Here is an 18716-nt window from a genome sequence, read left to right as displayed (position 1 = left end):
CATCTATTTTATTAGGATTGGTACCATAGTAAGTGTTTTTGGAAGAGTGAATACAAAGGATCTGTGTAGTTACTTAGCATGGATTAAAATTACTGGAACTGGGGAGAATCAAAACCATAATTTTATGTCTCACATCATTATGAAAATACTTTGAAAAGTTCCCGTTATATATTATATTTTGCTCTTTTAAAAATCAGTTTCACTACTACATGATAATAGGAAACAGGTTAAGTATGTGGTATTGGCTTCAGTAGACAGTATATTCAGAAAATGGATATAGTAGGTAAAGATCGAAATGAAAAAGTACATTTTGCTTCAAATAACTGTAAATACTTGAGCACTTAATAAAGCAGTTCTCCACTGGGAGTGGCATCAATCTCATTTGGAAGTGGCTAGGCAGTTTTGATTGTTCCAAGGCTGGGAAGCACTTTAGGCATATAGCGGGTGGGGACCAGAAATGCTAACCTTCCTGTAATGCACGGGACAGTCCCACACAACAAAAATTGTCCTGTTCAAAACGCCAATAGAGCCCCTACTAAGAAACACCAGAACACAGAAAGGATAGCAGATATGTGCATAACAAAAACTGAATACCAGCACTAAATGCCAGCATCTGTTTCACATTAACTTTGGAGAAAATATGTACTATAGGAACTCTGGCAAAGGAGAAAAAATGGAGAAGATGAACTACCATGTGTACTTTCACAGATGTCTAGGAAATATGAAAGGGGAAGACATTCAAGGATTAAGAATATAACCAGCCTGGGCACATTTAGTTGAATATATTAGGAAATACATATACATACAATATAATATATAACTGGAACTTTTCAAAGTATTTTCATAATGATGTGAGACATAAAATTATGGTTTTCATTCTCCCCAGTTTCAGGTGGGGACAACTATGAAGATCCACTATTTGGTATGGATCCTTTAGAGGAACAGGAACGTATTCTGCTTCAAGTATGACTCTATCTCAACTCCCTGGCATGGCATATAAGGTCCTGCAAGGCCCAGCCCCAGTGGGGCTCTCTCCAGTCTTATCCCCTACCACTTCCCAACTCCCACCCTAGTTTCTAGATATACCAGACTACTTACATTGTCTTCAATTTGCTACTCTTTTTGCATTTGATATTCTCACCATAGACTATCCTTCCCTCTGTCTGGATAAAACCCTAGACTTAAAAACTCCTCCTTGTCCTTCAATAATTTGCTCAAATTGTATCTTCTCTTGGGAGGACTTTCCAGTCCCCAGCTCCTGAGGCATAACACTTCCCCAAGGCTGGGGCACTGAGCCCTCCTTTGTGCTCCCACAACGCTCCATGTATCTTCCATCAGAGCATTCACCACACTACGTTATGAGTTTGCTGTCTTATCTTCCCACTGAACTACTTGAGAAGGAGGACAGTGACTTACTGGCATATAAGTCAGTGGTTTTTAGGTATAGATAAACATCAGAATCACCTAGTGCCTTTTTTTTTTTTAAATTAAAGACAAATTATTTTAGAGCCCTTTAGGTGCACAGCAAAATCAAGAGGAAGGTACAGGCTTCCCATATATCCTCTGCCCCTACATATGCACAGCCTCATCTGGTTCTTTTATAATGTAAAGATACCTAAGCTCTACCCTAGGCTCAATGACTCAGGAATTCTGTTGGTCGGGCCCAGGTATCTGCATTTTGAAATTGTCCCAGTTAATTCTGATGTATACTCTAGATTGAAAACCACAAAACTGGCACATTATTGTCCGCATCTTACAAATAAGGCAATGGGCACAGAGAGGTAAATAACTTGCCAAGAAAACTCCCTTACACATAAAAATTAAATTAAATTTTGTCATGTTTAATACAAAATAAACATTTGAAAATTATTAAATATATTATTATTCCTCTTTTAAAAAGTAAAGACAGTGAGGAAGACCCTTCATTATTTTGGGTAATGAGAAATACTTGAAAGAGATATTTCCAACTGCCTGAAAAGTAGCAATTTCAAATGGCAGGGGGATAAAGAAAGGAAGGTAATTTTAGGCCATGGAATAGAGTACAACACTTGAGAGCTTCAGGCAGTCCATCCAAAGCCACATGAGATGACAGATTTCACCTACTGGCAGTTCTGCCTATGACCAGTGAAGGTATCTCTGAACTAATGACTCCTGTGGGTACAAGAAGCATTAAAAGATTCTGAGCAGGTGACCATCATACTAAAAACATGCTTTAGGAACATGTATCTGGCATCAATGTGTAAGAGTGACTGAGGTGAGAAGACACTGAAGGTAGGGAGAGCTCTCAGAAGTTCCCCAATAGTCCCAGGTGAGACCAGTTGGGCCTGCATGGGAGAGGACAGCTGATAGTTGCTGCGGTGAAGGAAGTGGAAAGGGACTCACTACTGAGGCATATCATGAAGAAGCAGACTTGGTGACTGAGGAAAGACTTCCCTAACTGAACCAGTATGGGGACCCTGATACGATCAAGAATGTTTGGTTTCCATTTGTATGAATGCTGGCTAACTGTTGCTGTGGAAAGATATACCCTCTGTGATGCTGTGGCCTAAGAACCTCCTTCTTACCATTGTCTACATGGCCCCAGTAAGGAAATACCTGATTGACTGAGGAACCATTAGAAAACCAGTGTGAAAGAATAGAAGTGTTAAGTCCTTGCTGTTGCTTTGAAATTTTTTCATCAGACTGTATCAAAGCAGTTACTGGAGAGAAACCACAGAGCTAATCATTTTACATTAGTTAACAAGTTTGTACTGAGCACCTATTATGTAATCCCCCCAAATCGACCTCTCTCACCATGACCACAACTGCTAAATCCATTTCATTTTCCTTTGCTCTTTTCTAAAGTTAGTTTGCAACAAAGTACAAACTTATACTACTTATAAGACACCATACCCCCCCAAAAAAACCAAACCCACAAAAACAAAGCCAAAAAACCTGTGCTTTAAGAAATGTATTGCCACATAATTGTTTAAAGAAAAAAGTGCTACTGACATTAATACAGAGGTGGATAGGTATATCATCACAATAAAATTTGAATGCTGTAATTTTATCCAAAGAGCAAAAAGTAATTAAAAAAATTTTTTTATTTAAGTAGAGTTGATTTACAATGCTGTGCCGAGCTCTGCTGTACAGCAAAGTGACTCAGTTACACACATACAGACATTCTTACAAAAAGTAATTTTAAGAATCTATAAAAGGTTATTTCTTTACAAGAGAGACATCTAGTGGCTAGCTTCTAAAATAGGACTGGAGCTCAAATAGCAATTCACACTGTTGTTTAATAATGGGCACACTTCCACTATCTTAATACTCTAAGTTTAAGAGAGACCCCTAGACAGAGAGCCTAAGAACTCTGGGCCGAAAGGAAGATAGCAACTCAGTTCTAAGCTGACAGTTGTAAAGGAATGAAGAAGGACTGGGCTGCTTCGAAATGAGGATCGAGGTCATGTGGAGACAAACTGCCAGAAGACAAAGGTCAAAAGTTGGGTCCATTCCTAGGGAATGGGAGGTTAGACCACACAAGAGAGTACATGCCTGGAGTTAAGCTAAAGATATTACTGGGGAGGAGTCTCTCAATCTAATTCTTTTTTCCAAATGACAAGTCAAAATATATTCCCCCTCACTGCTGAATCCTCAGGTCCAAATAGCCAGGAAAATAAAAGGAGAGACTTAGGCAACCAAACGAGATGTGATATTCAAACACAACCAAGATAATCTCCAGGTTTGCTATCCATGGCTTTCTGTAGCAAAACACTAAAACACAACTGAAAAGATGCAGCCATGGATAAAAACATGGAATTTTATATGACATTATCAGAATACTTTTCAAAGACTATTGAATATATTTACAACTCAAAATGTATAATGGTCCTGCCCACATCCATCAATGTCTTTTAAAATTATTATTTTAAAAATTCATTTATTTATTCTTAAAATAAGTATTACATGCACATGGTCTAAAATTCAAAAAAGGTACAAAAGGGCACGTAATTCCCATCCCTGTCACCCTCTACCCAATTTCCCTCCCTTAAGATAACTACTATTAATAGTTTAATATAAGTATATACAGATATAACCTTTACTTTTCACACAATGGTAGCACACAATGAACATAGTTCTGTATCTATCTTTATTCACTTAGTATTTCTGGCAACCATTCCAATATTCATACATTTAGAGCTGCTGAATTTTTTCCCCATTTTAAAGGCGTACCATAATTTATTTAAGTAGTCCACTATTGATGGATATTTAGATTCATACTACTCTTTTGCTATTACAAACAATGTTGCACCGTATGTATGGTTATATATATCAGATAAATTCCTAAAAGTAGAATTGTTAGGTGAACAAGTAATTATCATGCCTTCCTGATCCATCTATCTTCGACAACTGACCTTCCCTTTGGGGCCACTACTTATTTTAGGCAATTAGGGCAACTTGGCGGAGAAGATCATCTGAAAACTCTCTCAAGGCACACAATAAGAAATCCTGGAGAAATACAGCAAACATACTGAGCTCATCAAAAAGTATGAAAAATATTCAGGGGCCAAAAGGAAGCAGGAACTAAAAACCATAGTGGAATGTGGAAGCTATACCTGCTCTGGAGGCCTTTGCTTCCAAGTAATCAAGAGGCTTGGTAACCAAAAGGCTTATGTTTCAACAGCCACTGCGGGACATGAGACAAGATACTGATCTCACATAAGCTGGAGACCTCAAACTGAGATCACTGCATAAAACTATGCAGTGAAAGAGTGAACCAGAAAAATTCTGCCAACCAGCAAAGGGAGACAATGAGGAAACCTGTCCACCTCAGCTTGAGGTCTAAGGAGAGGAGGTATAGGAGGTGGGGGAAAGGTTTCAATTGAGAATGAATAAGTATGGACTCCTCAAATAGGTTTGGGGTTCAAATTATTATCAGTAGTATAGTCTGATAAACTTCAGACTAAGAAATTAAAGAGGGTTCTGGATTGGTGCGATGGGTATCTGGCATAAGCAAATGCATACCACCTCCTACATGAACTTGAGTTCATAATTACATTTTAGAAAAAAACAAGCAAACAAGCCATCAAAATGAAGAGTCAGCAGAAACAGCAGACAGCAGTAACAAATTTCCAAGAAATTCAGACAATTATTTACACAAATAACAAATGCACTAAATTACTGAATAAAAAGGGAGGTTAAAACATGAGAAAGGAATACATTCTACCTAAAAGACCAGGTAGATTTGGGAAAGGAACAGAACTTCAAGAAATGAAAAGTGTAACTGAAACACAAACAAAAAGCCCACTCAGTACATGGGCTAAATATCAGATTAATTAGACACAGCTAAGGAGGGAAAGTGACTTGGTTGATACACCTGAATGAATTACCCAGAATGTAGGTAAGACCGACAAAGAAATAAAAAATTAAGATAATGTATTAGAATTTTCCAGAATTATGCAGAAAGCAGAGCAAATCCAAAGGAAGATAAATCACCCCAAAGACAAAAGTGAAGAACTTAAAAGCAACTGACATAGAAAGATTGTATAAAACATCAGTGTTCTCAATAATGGCAAAAGAAGTAAGAAAACAGTGGAATAAATAAACTGAAGTACTAAAATAAATGTCAACTTGAGATACTTCATATTCAGCTAAACTATCATTCAAAAGTAAGGGTGACCTATATGATTCATATATATGAAATTTTAAAACAGGCAAAATTCATCTTCAGGGTGAAAATTAGAATAGGTTATCTGAGGAGGAGAGGAGATAACTAGGAAAAACCTTTCTTGGGTGATGTTAATATTTTATATATTTACAGGGACTGGGTTATACTGGTATATGCATTTGTCAAAACTCAACAAATATACACTTAAGATTTGTACATTTTATTGCCTGTAAATTTTACGTCAATAGGAAACGTGAGCTTCATATCTTTCAGACAACTATTTAAACTCCAACATTATTTTTTAACTGAACATACTCAATATCATGGATGTCATTCCATGACAATACATCTGTATCTAACTGTTTTTGTTTAATGGTTGCATAGAATTCCACTGTATGAAGGCATCATTATTAACTTAGCTCAGCCCAATACTGAGGGATACTCGAAGCTGTTGCCAGTTTTTACACTATTAAAAACAATGTTGCAATAGATATACATGTACATATATCTCTGTGAACTGTACTAATACATTTGAGGCTAAATTCCTTGAGTAGGCAGGTATAACATTTTTAGAAATATTGTCTTCTAAAATGACACCTAAGTTTTACTCTCAAGAACAGTGGAAGAAGAAAATGGTCTGGCTAGCTCATACCTTCATTATATCAGATATTGTTAATATATGCTTGTCAGACACATATTGTGTGTGTGTGTGTATGTATATGTATACATCTTTCTATGACCATCTATTCTTATCCTTTGCCCCTTTTCCTAATTAGTTACTAGTCTTTTTTATTAATGTGTAAGCACTGTCATATATGTTTAAAGATTTTTTTTGGAAGCGGGTCTGGTAGTCTTTTGATTTTATTATGGTCTTTTTTGGTCAATTTTTTAAAAAAAATTATGTAAATTTAGTTTTTTTCTTTTATGGCTTTGGATGGGATGTTCCTCTCATCAAAATTATGAAAATATTCCCATATTTTTAATTTCATTTTAAGTTTAAGATTTTACTAACATAATGTTGTAGGTCACTTATTCTTCAAAAATAAACTTATTCATAGAAAAAGAGACCAGATTTCTGGTTACCAGAGAGAGGGGAGGAGGGGGAATTGGACAAAGGTAGTCAAAAGGTACAAACTTCCAGTTATAAGATAAATAAATACTAGGGATGTAATATACAACATGGTAAATATAATCAAGGTTGTTGTGTGTTATGTATGAAAGTTGTTCAAAGAGTAAATCCCAAGCACTCTCATCACAAGAAAAAATTTTTTTTTCTATTTCTTTAATTTTGTATCTATGAGATGACGGATGTTCATGAAATTTATTGTGATAATCACTTCATGATATATGTAAATCAAATCACTATGCTGTACACCTTACACTTATACAGTGCTGTATGTCAATTATATCTCAATAAAACGGGAAGAAAAAGATTTTAATTCCACCTGGAAGTTCCGGTAAAAAAACTGTCAAATGGCAAACAGTCTCAACCCCATTTATTGAATAAGTCATTCTCTGTATTAATTTGAAATACTATCTGATCATATACTAGAGTGCCAAATAGCCTCATGTCTATTCTCTGTTATCTGAACTAACTGTTCATTTCTACATCAACACCATAAAACTTTATTAAAATTTCATACATTTTAATGAGTCCAGCCTTATTACTTTCTTTTCCCAGGTTCTCCTGGTTGGTGCTTCTCCCACGTTTACTCTTCCAAATGAACTTAAGTCATTTTTATCATGAATCCTTTCCTTCTCCAAAAAAAAAATTTAAAAATCCGAAATCAAAACCAAACAACATCCCATTAATATTTTCATTGGGATCACATCAGATTTAAAGATCACTCATTTAAGAAATAAATGTTATTTCTATAATATTGAGTCTCTTAATAACATGGTCCTTTCCCCCCATTTGTTCAACTCTTTTAAGCCATTCAGTAGAATTTAAGTTTTCTTCATAGAGATCTTTCATATTTCTTTCAATAGTTTTTGATTAGCATTGGGTGAAAGTAAACATCAAGTTACATGCCCCACGTAAGAGATGAGGCAGAGAAGTTACCTTTGAAAGAGTCACAATTTAAAAGAAGTAGTTTGGGATCTGCTATAAAATAAGTAGGGGAGCCTTATATTGCACACATTTCCTTACTAAGCTCCTCTATTTTTAACAAAGAATGTCTTTTCCGTATTGGCTCAACTTATTCTTAATATAAACATCCCTTAACTTTTCTTTGTTCATTAAAGTTATCCATTATGACATTCCAGCAAATTTACCAGTCCTCTAAAATTTGTTGCTACTGATATTAAATACACTTTTGACATCACAGGCTGGTTAGTGTTATATGCCACTTTGACTATAAAATGAAAATTATGGTTCCTAGTCTTAGAAAAATTCACATATCACATAATTTTGCATATGATTTTAAGAGATTTGAAGTCATACTGGTCAAAAACTCCTACCATAAAGGATGCCTGGCTTAAAATGAACCTATGATTCTAAGGTACCTAATGCACTTGCTACCACATAACCTGCTGTTAGTCCTACAGAGGTAATTCAAGCAGAATGTGCTTTAGTCACACTTCATATGGGGCTATTTAATTGTTTTTAAAAAGCGTTTTATTTTCAAGTAATTTCAAACTTTACAGAAAAGTTACAAAAACACCACAAAGAATTCTTCACTCAGAATGCTCAAAAGTTACCACCGGAACATTTAATTTTTTTTTTAAACATCTTTATTGGAGTATAATTGCTTTATAATGTTGTGTTAGTTTCTGCTGTATAACAAAGTGAATCAGCTATATGTATACATATATCCCCATATCTCCTCCCTCTTGCATCTCCCTCCCACCCTCCCTATCCCACCCCTCTAGGTGGTCACAAAGCACTGAGCTGATCTCCCCGTGCAATGCAGCTGCTTCCCACTAGCTATCTACTTTACATTTAGTAGTGTATATATGTCAGTGCTACTCTCTCACTTCGTCCCACTTCCCCTTCCCCGTGTCCTCAAGTCCATTCTCTACGTCTGCATCTTTATTCCTGTCCTGCCCCTAGGTTCATCAGAACCATTTTTTCTTTCTTTCTTTGTTTTTTAGGTTCCATATATATGTGTTAGCATACGGTATTTGTTTTTCTCTTTCCGACTTACTTCACTCTGTATGACAGACTCTAGGTCCGTCCACCTCACTACAAATAACTCAATTTCGTTTCTTTTTATGGCTGAGTAATATTCCATTGCATATATGTGCCACATCTTCTTTATCCATTCATCTGTTGATGGACACCTAGGTTGCTTCCATGTCCTGGCTATTGTAAATAGTGCTGCAATGAACACTGTGGAACATTTAATTTTTAAGAACTTCAGTTTGAGTTTTTGTGTATACTGTAGCTCAAGCTGCTTAAACAAACAAAGGAACAATTTAATACCTAGGGAGTAATTATCTTAGTACAGGACCAAGATTGCATACGAACAATTCCAAACCCTGAATCTCTGAAATTGAAAAATTTTCATAACTCCTCCAGCAGCAGAAACCTGACTGAGCTCATTTACAGTCATTATTTTCCCATTAAAATGTAAACATTTGTAGGTTTCACTGCAGAAATAGTATTGTTTGATTACATAATGCTGCCCCAGACCTACTAGGGATGAATATAATATAGTAAACGTAACATATCCTCAAAGATTTCCAGTAAGAGAATGCAGATCGTTTATTATCATTGCACATTATCTACTAAGTGCCAGGTATTAATTTAGGTATTATTTCATTTACTCCCCTCAACAACCCAGTAAATTCGCTCTTGCCTGAGGTCACCTTGAACCATATGTAGAGGCAATATTCAAATTCAGGTTTATCTCAGTCAAAACCTTAACCACTTTTGAAAGTTTAAAAAAGCATTGAAAACAAGTCTCTTAAAAACACAATACTGGTGATGTGGGAGGTAAAAATAATTCTTTGATAAGATGTAGCATCCTCTTCTTCCCTCCTTCCAGCAAATAACACTACGATCATCTAAAATTTTTACCGTTTTCATATGAATGTCTGAGAAAACACAGATATCACAAAAAAGGTACTTCTAAATGCCTTCCTTCACTTTTCCCCCCTAAGAGTTAAGTACAGGACCATATATATTTATCTTGCTACTTATATATCACCTTTTAGCAATCAAAATTTTCTGCAATCCTGATCTTGCCAAACATCAAGTTCAATAAGTATGTCTTCCATATTCATCTAAATCAGTGGCTCTCAAATTTTGCCTCTCCCCACTGCCCCCATCCCAGGGGATGTGTGTGTGTGTGTGTGTGTGTGTGTGTGTGTGTGTGACCAAAATCTAGTCAGTAGAAGCCAGGGATGCTGCTAAACATCCTATAATACACACGCCAGCCACTCACGACAAAGAACTCTGTGGCTCAAAACATCACAGTGCCAAGATAAGAAATCATGATCTAAATCACTGATGAAAATGCTGAACAAGAATGAACAAAATATAGGAACACACTAAAGAGATTTCCAAGCTGACTATCAACCAACTAAGCAAAATATTCTAAGTATGGCTATCAACTAACAGGGAATTCACCTTAATGCTTTACTATTCATCAAACATCCAAACAGACATTTTAAATTCAGTTCGTGGCATTTTCCATTTATAAATAATAATGGGCAATTTAACAAAGAATAGAAAAATTCGGTTCCATAGAGTTCAATTATTTATTTCACCAAATTATTTTGAATTATTTATTTCACCAAAATAGTTATAAGAACGAAAGATCATCTTACTACCACAGATTGGATTAAGTCAAACTTCACTCTTGAATTTTAAGATATTATTCTGAAACACGTGGCCAAATATTCCATATCTAAGTAGCAATTAAATAAAATCAAATTAAAACAAAATATCATTTCCACTTTCCAAAATAGCAACAAAATTTTTTAAAAAAGAGACAACTCAGTGCTAGTGAGATGTTTAAACAGGTATTCTCATTTACTACAAATGGAAATGAAAACTGGCTTATCCCAAGTTTATTATTACTAGCCCTACTTTATAGATGAGGAAACTGAAGCACAAAAAGTTAGGTGGCTTAGCTTAATATCACATGGCTAGGAAGCAGCTGGTTAGAAATCTGAACCCAGGCAACCTAGCTCCAGTTTGTGCTCTTAACCACTCCATTTTACTGTCTCTATGTTTTATAGAATTCTTTTTACAACTCTTTAAAATGCATCAAAAATGACTGGAAGACAAAATTAAGGGTGAAAAGACTGGTGAAAACATTTACAATGCATGCAACAGATCAAGATGAGATATAAGCAGGCACATTAAATGAAAAAATTCAACTGTTCAACCTCTAATCAGATATGCAAAAAAGTCTAATAATATTCAATTAAAGTGCAGTATAACTAAAATAGGCACTCATACATTTTTGTGGAAGGTACAAAGTGGTACTTTTTTGGGGAGGACAATTTGGAGTTTCCTTCCAAAGTATAAATGCATGTAGTCTCTGACCCACTTTCTAGGAATTGATCATACAGAAAAAGTCACATAAGCACACAAAACAATTTATTCAAGGATGTTTATAACAGCATTATTTGTAATAATTAAAATCTAGAAATTAGCTAAAAATGTTCATGAATATAGGAATAAATAAATTAGGATACAGTCATAGTTGAAATATACTACTTAAACAAAGTGAGGCAGATTTGCATTAACAAGTAAGATGTCGATAATATATTGTTAAATAGAAAAAAGCTAGCTGTAGAAAAAAGTGTATGCCTTTATTCACATAGATGAATAATGTTTAACTTGAGGAGAGTCATGTAACTTTTTATACTTTTATATAAGTATTTAATATTATGTTTTACTTTATTAATTGAAAAAAGGACACATGATTAGAAGAAAACAAAATATTATCAGTGGTTGTCTCTGCATAGTGGAATTAAAGGTGCTATTTTTCCTTTAATTTTTTTAATGATGAGGATGTATTACTTTTACAATTGCTACTATATGCTGATTCCTTCCTACACTCCAGTTAGTGTCTAGGTAAATTAATACACTAAGGTCACAACTACACAGTAGCTATCATTAGCTCCATTTTACAGATGTGAAAGCAGCTAAGAAATTGACTCTAAAGTCTACTGTGTACTATGTTGCTAAGCTCCGCATGGGAAGACACTAAAAATATAAGAAAATCAAGCCCAAATCATTGTAAATTCATGAGTAAAAGGCATAATGCAAGAAGAGTCCAATTTGCCATTTCAGAGATCTGAGGTGTTCCAAAATAACAGCATAAATTTGTGTTCTGAACCCAGAAAATACACCGAATGTAGTATTCTTGGAAAAAACTTCCCACATACATTCATGTGTCTAGAGACCCCAAAATTAAAATTTTGAGGCTATATTAGTAGTAGTAAAACCATTCTGAATGGTTTCTTTCATAAAACAGGAATACATTTTATATTTCAGATGGCACAAACCAGTTACCTTAAATTTCAAACAAATTATGTCTATTTCTAAATATGTCAGTTTCAAAATACACAAAAGAATCATCTCATATTTGATAAACGCAAAGTATTACTTTACTCCTAGAAACCAACCAAAAAAAGGGAAAACCACCTTTACAAATATTTGTCTTGAAACATATAAAATAAGTGGATAACACCATTCTCTAATAATATAATATCTTCTGAAAAGATGGAAGGTTTATTAGAATAATTCTGATCATTCTGTCTCTTTAATTTATGTAGTAAAATTGTGAGGGAAGCTTACAGTTTACCTAGTACAACCCCCACCATTATGCAGATGCAGCCCGGAGAAAAGAAGTAATTTGCTCAAGGCCTCACAGTTACTAAGAGGCTGAAGCGGTGAGGACTCACTCAGGTTTTTGGACTCTAAATCCAGAATATTGACTTTTGAAAGGTATTATCCAATAATTTAGTGGGCTACTTATAGTACTTTGGGATCCTGTTCTTTTCTGTACTACTGGGGCCTTTTTGAAGCAGCACTTTCAGAGAGCAGGAAACTCATCTCTAATGTATTATCTGTATTCACAGATTCACTACAGACTAAATGTTTTCCAAGTTCCCCTTCTTCTCCATCACTGGCTCTCAAATGAAATTCTATTTGGAATCCCAAAGTAAAAGGATTATAAAAGCCAAGCTGCTCTGGTTAAAAATATGCAGGAATTCTGCTTTGACTTATTGCTTTGTACTCGAAGCTTCTGAAATACTTTCACGGTATCTTAGGTCTCAGAGAAGGACAGACACGTACACACACTCTCTTCTTTCTCTCTCCATCTCTCACCACACACACACACACACACACACACACACACACACACACAGCAAACCCAAACTGTTATTAAAGTCACATGACATAAAATTAGCATAAGTTCCTAAATGTTTATTTCCAATTTGTGCAGTCATCTTGTCCTGTACCAATAACAAACACCTCACAGACCACACTTTGAGTAGCAATGTTCTATAGTAAACCAAATCTTAAAAGATGTTCCTAATCAAATCAGAACATCTGATATACTAAGAAAGAAGTCAGACACTTACTTCTTATCAAAAAATGTTGAATTTTCTTTCCTTTTGGTGAATCCATTGGGTAGAAGTTTTAAGTTAATAGCTTGCTTTCGAGCACGATTTTTCATAAAGTACATCTAACAACCAGAAACAAATAGGCAAATTAATATTAAAATGCCTTAAATTCCAAAAGCACGTAAAACAATGTTCAAAACATAATAGTTAAGATTTATTGAGCACTTATGTTTCACAAACTGCCCTAAACAGCAATGTCTCATTTAATCCTCACAATACTATGAGGCAGGTACTATTATTACTCCCATTTCTGCTATTTCAGCTATTTCTGAGATGTAAAGCCTACATTCAAATCCAGGTCTGTCTAATTCCAGAGCCTGTGATTTTAACCATATACTCTATAAGCCAAAAGAAGAATTTTATGGGGCTTTAAAAAATACAGGTTTTAGCAATCACAGGGATTACCTATACAGTTCTTTCTTTTTTTACTGATGGTTTCATACCATAGTTAGCTATATATATATATATGCCTGTTTCTATTACTAGTCAGGTAGCTTCATTCAGGGAGGAACTATGGCACTGCCTAGTACAAGGCTTAACTTAAAGTAGCCACTGATGTAGGATGTACAAAATGGGATATGAGAATTCTAGCTCTGACATGTGTTACTCCATGGATCATGTAGGTTGGTTGAGCCCATGCTAGCCCATGAAATGATCTGCCTTGCTTGTTTGATTAACACAGTCTTAAACCTTCAACTTGGTTTACGATAGTCCAGATCTGCAATGTTCTTAGGTACCTGGTAGAATAAAGGAAGGCCTGTTTCTTCTAACCTTCAAAAAATTCCCACAAATAATATTTAAAGAAAAAAAAAAAAAGCAGTACTCAACAAAAAACAAAAAAGTATAAACAATATAAGAAAACAAGGCTCAGTGTACTGGAACCAGAAGAGAAAAAAGATGTAGCTGAGAGAGCTCCCTATATATTCAGACACTAAAAAAATCATACACAGATTACAGAACTGCTCTGCAAAATTTAAAGGAATAAAAGAAAGCCTGAAAATATGTGCAGTGAAGAGAAACTATAAAAAGTGACTCAGCAGATTTTTAAATAAGCCAAACTAAAATTTTGCATTAGAGATAAAAAAGATGACAAAATCAGGAGAGGTTAAGGGGTAAGTGTGATATAGGGAGAAGGCCTAAGCCACATTTAATGGTAGTTTTAGAAGAAGAGAGAATGAATAAAGCACAAGTAATATTTTAATAGAAATGAGCTGATAATTTCCCATAATTGATGAAAGACACTCCACTGATTCAATAAATCTAATAATTCTCAAGTAAGATAAATAAAAAGAAAGGTGCATTTTCACAGTATAGTAAAAAATGCAGAAGACCAACAATAAAAAGAATGCATTCAGAGAAAAAATATTTCAAAGGCAGTTAAAAATGACAAATGACTTTACAACAATAAAAATGGAAGCCATAGACAATGGAAGAGTAATTCTGAACCCAGAATTCTATAGACAAAAATCATTTAAGAGTGATTTAAATGCCAATAGAGTAATCTAACCAGCAAACTCTCTCTAAAGGACATTCTAAAAGATCTACTTGAGGTAGAAAGTGATCTCTCAGACAGAAAGTCTAAGATGATGGCAGAAAAAATAAAGAGCAAAGAAAGTGGGAAATATGAAGATAAACCAAAACAAACACTGACTGGATAAAACAGTAATTATTGTATGGAGATTGAAACAAAAAAGACAATCTAAATACCTGAAAACAATACGAAAAGTCAGTAGAGTGTTAAATGGAATTTAAGTGTTCTAAGGTAACTGCTGGCAAACTAGGGCCAAATCCTGCCTGCTGCCTATTTTTATAAACAAATTTTGTTGGAATACAGCCCTGTGCATTTGTTTATGTATTATTCATGGCTGCTTTTTTGCTACAGTGGCAGAGTTGAGTAGTTGTGACAGAAACCATAAGGTTTGAAAAAAAGGTTTACTATCTGACTCTTTACAGAAGTTGGCCAACTCCTGTTCTAAGGTCATTGCATTGTTTAAGTACAGGCGTAAGGTACTGATTAACTTTAGATACTGATAAATGAAGTATGCATGCAATGTCTAGCCTAACTAATGAAAGGATAGAAAAAGGATGTATAAGTTCTAAACTGATAGAAGAAAAATTCAAATGATAAGAAATTACTCAATTAGTCCAAAAGACAAGAAGAAAAAGAACAAAACAAAATAAAGCAAGTGGACAAATAGCACAAGTACGGTGACACATTTAAAGTCAAATATATAGGTAATTTTTTTAAAAAGTAAATGAATTTGATGATTCAGTTAAAAGTTCCAGATTGTCAAAATGGAGAAAAACTGGAACCCAATTATGTGGTACTTTGAAAAAGTACACCCAGAACATGAAGATACAAAAAGGCCTAAAGTAAAAGTAAGGGACAAAATACACCATGCAAATACCAACCAAAGGACTGAAATAGTTCAATACCAGATAAAGTACACAAAAAGCTTGAGACAAAAAGGGTCACATCATAATGCCAGAGGTTAAATACACCAAGAATTTCCTGAAGTATGCATCTAATAATTTAGCCTTAAAGCATATGAAGCAAAGCTAACTGAACCACAAGGAGAAACATACAAATCCTTTTGATTTTATCTATTGGGAAATGTTAACACACCTCTCTCAGTAACTGATAGAAAAACAGACAAAAAACAAAAAAAACCCAGTAGCACTATAAATAATTTGAACAACATAATTAACAAATCTGACCTAAAAGGAATATATTTAGAATACTAGATTTAGCAAATGCAGAATAATTTTTCTTTCCCAAGCAAACAGAGAACATTACAAAATCTGACCACATGCTGGGCCATAAACACAAGTCTTAACGTATTTTAAAAGAATGAACTCAGAAAAAATATGTTCTCTGACCACAATGCAATTAAGCTAAAAATATAAAAGGATATAACAAAAGTCAAGAGGACACATTAACAAAATAGAAAAGGAATTCACAATAGCAACTGATCTAGAAAAGAAGAGGACACAAATAAGGATTATCACAAATGATAATACAACTTCTACAGACATGTAAAAGAAAATATGAAGAACTTTATGCCAATGCATTTGAAAATTTAAGTAAAATGGAAAAATTCTTAGAAAAATGTAGTCTACTAACAATGACTCAGGAAGACAGAGAAAACCTAAATAGTCCAATAAACAGTAAAGAATAAACTTCCCAAGCCCATTAATAAATTTTACCAAACTCCCATGGAAGAAATAATCCCAATGTTAGTTAATGTATCCAGGACCAAAATGGGAGCATTCCCAAATAATTTTATGAAACTAAAATCACAATGATATAGAAACCGAAGAATACCAAAAAGGAAAATCAGAAGTCATTTCACTCATGGACAGAAATGCAAAAATGAATGAATGGATAATGTGTACATATACATAATACAACTGAATTCTGCAAAGTATAAAAAGCAGGTATGATAATAATATACCATGCAAGTTTAACTTACAATAGAAAATTGATTAAAGGATTATTATTCATACTAGAATATTATATATTAAAAGAAGAAATAATCAAATACAGAAAAAGCATTTGATAAAATATAACCACCATTCATGTTAACATCTGTTAGCACACTAGGAACAGAACTTCTTTAATCTAAATATCAAACTGTATCTACAAAAAATTTAAAAGCAAACATCATGGTGAAATCTTGGAACTTTTCCCTCTATGATCAGGAGTTATGAAACAAAGATGTACAGAACAGTTAATATACCAGGCCCGAGACTGTTATCCTTATAAAGTTCTGTTGGCAAGATTGGCTCTTGGCTGGTGTCTGGGAACTTGACTGACTGGTAAATGGACCCTACACTGACATAAAACTTTTCCTAAAATGATAAGAGTGGTTCACTGTGCTGAAATTGCACAAAAATGTGGTTTTATCTGCTTCCCTTCTGGGAGTGTGGAATTTGGCAAGTGCTAGGGCGAGGGTGTTTCTGCGATCAGCCCCCAATAAAAACCTTGGGCAGTGAGTTTCCCTGGTAGACAATAACTTCAAACATTAATTATCATAACCCATTGCCCGAGGAATTAACTGTGTACGATGTGACTCCAACAGAAGAGGACTTTGGGAAGCTTGTGGCTGGATTCCTACAGACTTTGCCCCATATACTTTTTCCTTTTGCTAATTTTGCTCTGTATCCTTTCACTGTAATAAATTTTAGCCATGAGTACAACTGTATGTTGCATCCTGTGAATCCTTTCAGCAAATCATCAAACCTAGGGATGCACTTCTACTTACAACATAAATATCTACTGTCATCAGCACTATTTGACATTCTTGGAAGTCCTAGCTATACCGAACAAGGCAAGAAAAAGAGATAAAAGAACAAGGACAGAAGGATAGAAACAAATTGTGATGAACTGTTTACAGAGAAAATCTCAAAGAATCTATAGGTAAGGTATTGGGACAGACTTTAATATGGTTACTACTATAAAATAGACAACAAAAATATCTCATTCCTAAATACCAGCAAAGAGATAATAAAACATTAAAAAGAAAACACTACTTAAAATAGTATGAAAAAATAAAGTGCCCAAGAATAAATCTAATAAGAAATATGCAAGACCTTCACTGAGAAAGTTATAGAGATGTTAAAGAACCAAATAAATGCAGAGATACAACAGTCAAGGATTTAAACATTCAATGCTGTAAAATCCAATCACTCAAGTAACTCTACAAAATAAATGCAACCCCCATCAAAATTCCCAGGTGGGGAAGGTAGGACTGTACAATCAATAGGCTGATTTTTCATATTTGTATAAAATTACAAAGAGCCACAGCCATATTTTAGAAAATACTCCAGAAAATATTCTAGAAAAATGGCTATATTCTAAAAAATGAATGAAGTGGGAGGACTTACTTTTTCAGTGAGTTTCAGTAAAAGACTACAATAGTATAGAGTATTGAGCATTGGTGTGGATAGATAAGAGGACCACCAGAATGAACAGACAGGCCAGAAACTGACCCAAGCATATATGGATGCTTGATATATGACAAAGATGGTCCTGCAGAGCAGTAGGGAAAGGATGAATTTTTTCAATAAATGGTGCTAGAAAAAGTAGATTATCCATGTGGAAAATTACATAGGACCTCCACTTGACATGCTAGACAAGAATCAATTCCATGTTTACAGACATAAATGGGAGATGCAACACTGTAAAGCTTTTAGAAAGTAGTTACAGGAGAATAGCTTCATAACAAGGTAGGGAAGGATTTCTTTATAAACTCATAAAACTATTAACTATAAAGGAAACATACAACAATTTTTACTACATGAAAATTAGGAACATCTGTTTACCATAAAACACTAAAGAGAGTAAGAAGACAAGCCACAGAATGAAAGAAGGAATTTATAACACATACAACCAACTAACAACTAGCATCTAAAAATACAAAGAATTACTACAAACCAGTAAGAAAAAACAACTGACGAATGAAAAGATGAACAAAAG

General features: G+C 34.4%; 1 protein-coding gene across 1 annotated transcript in view; it reads right to left on the bottom strand.

Moving 5' to 3' along the window:
- ZNHIT6 (zinc finger HIT-type containing 6) overlaps positions 1-18716 on the bottom strand; it is a 54414-nt gene that overhangs the window by 31027 nt on the left and 4671 nt on the right. The window contains exon 5 of the mRNA XM_029230253.1: positions 13196-13299. Coding sequence (XP_029086086.1) covers positions 13196-13299 — 104 coding nt within the window. The remainder of the gene's footprint in view (positions 1-13195; positions 13300-18716) is intronic.

This window comes from Monodon monoceros, unplaced genomic scaffold (assembly GCF_005190385.1).
Source record: "Monodon monoceros isolate NGI ecotype Baffin Bay Population unplaced genomic scaffold, NGI_Narwhal_1 Super_Scaffold_18, whole genome shotgun sequence".
NCBI classification, from domain to species: Eukaryota; Metazoa; Chordata; class Mammalia; order Artiodactyla; family Monodontidae; genus Monodon; species Monodon monoceros.
Note: the sequence above shows the minus strand (reverse complement) of the source record. Positions and strands in the feature narration are given on the sequence as shown.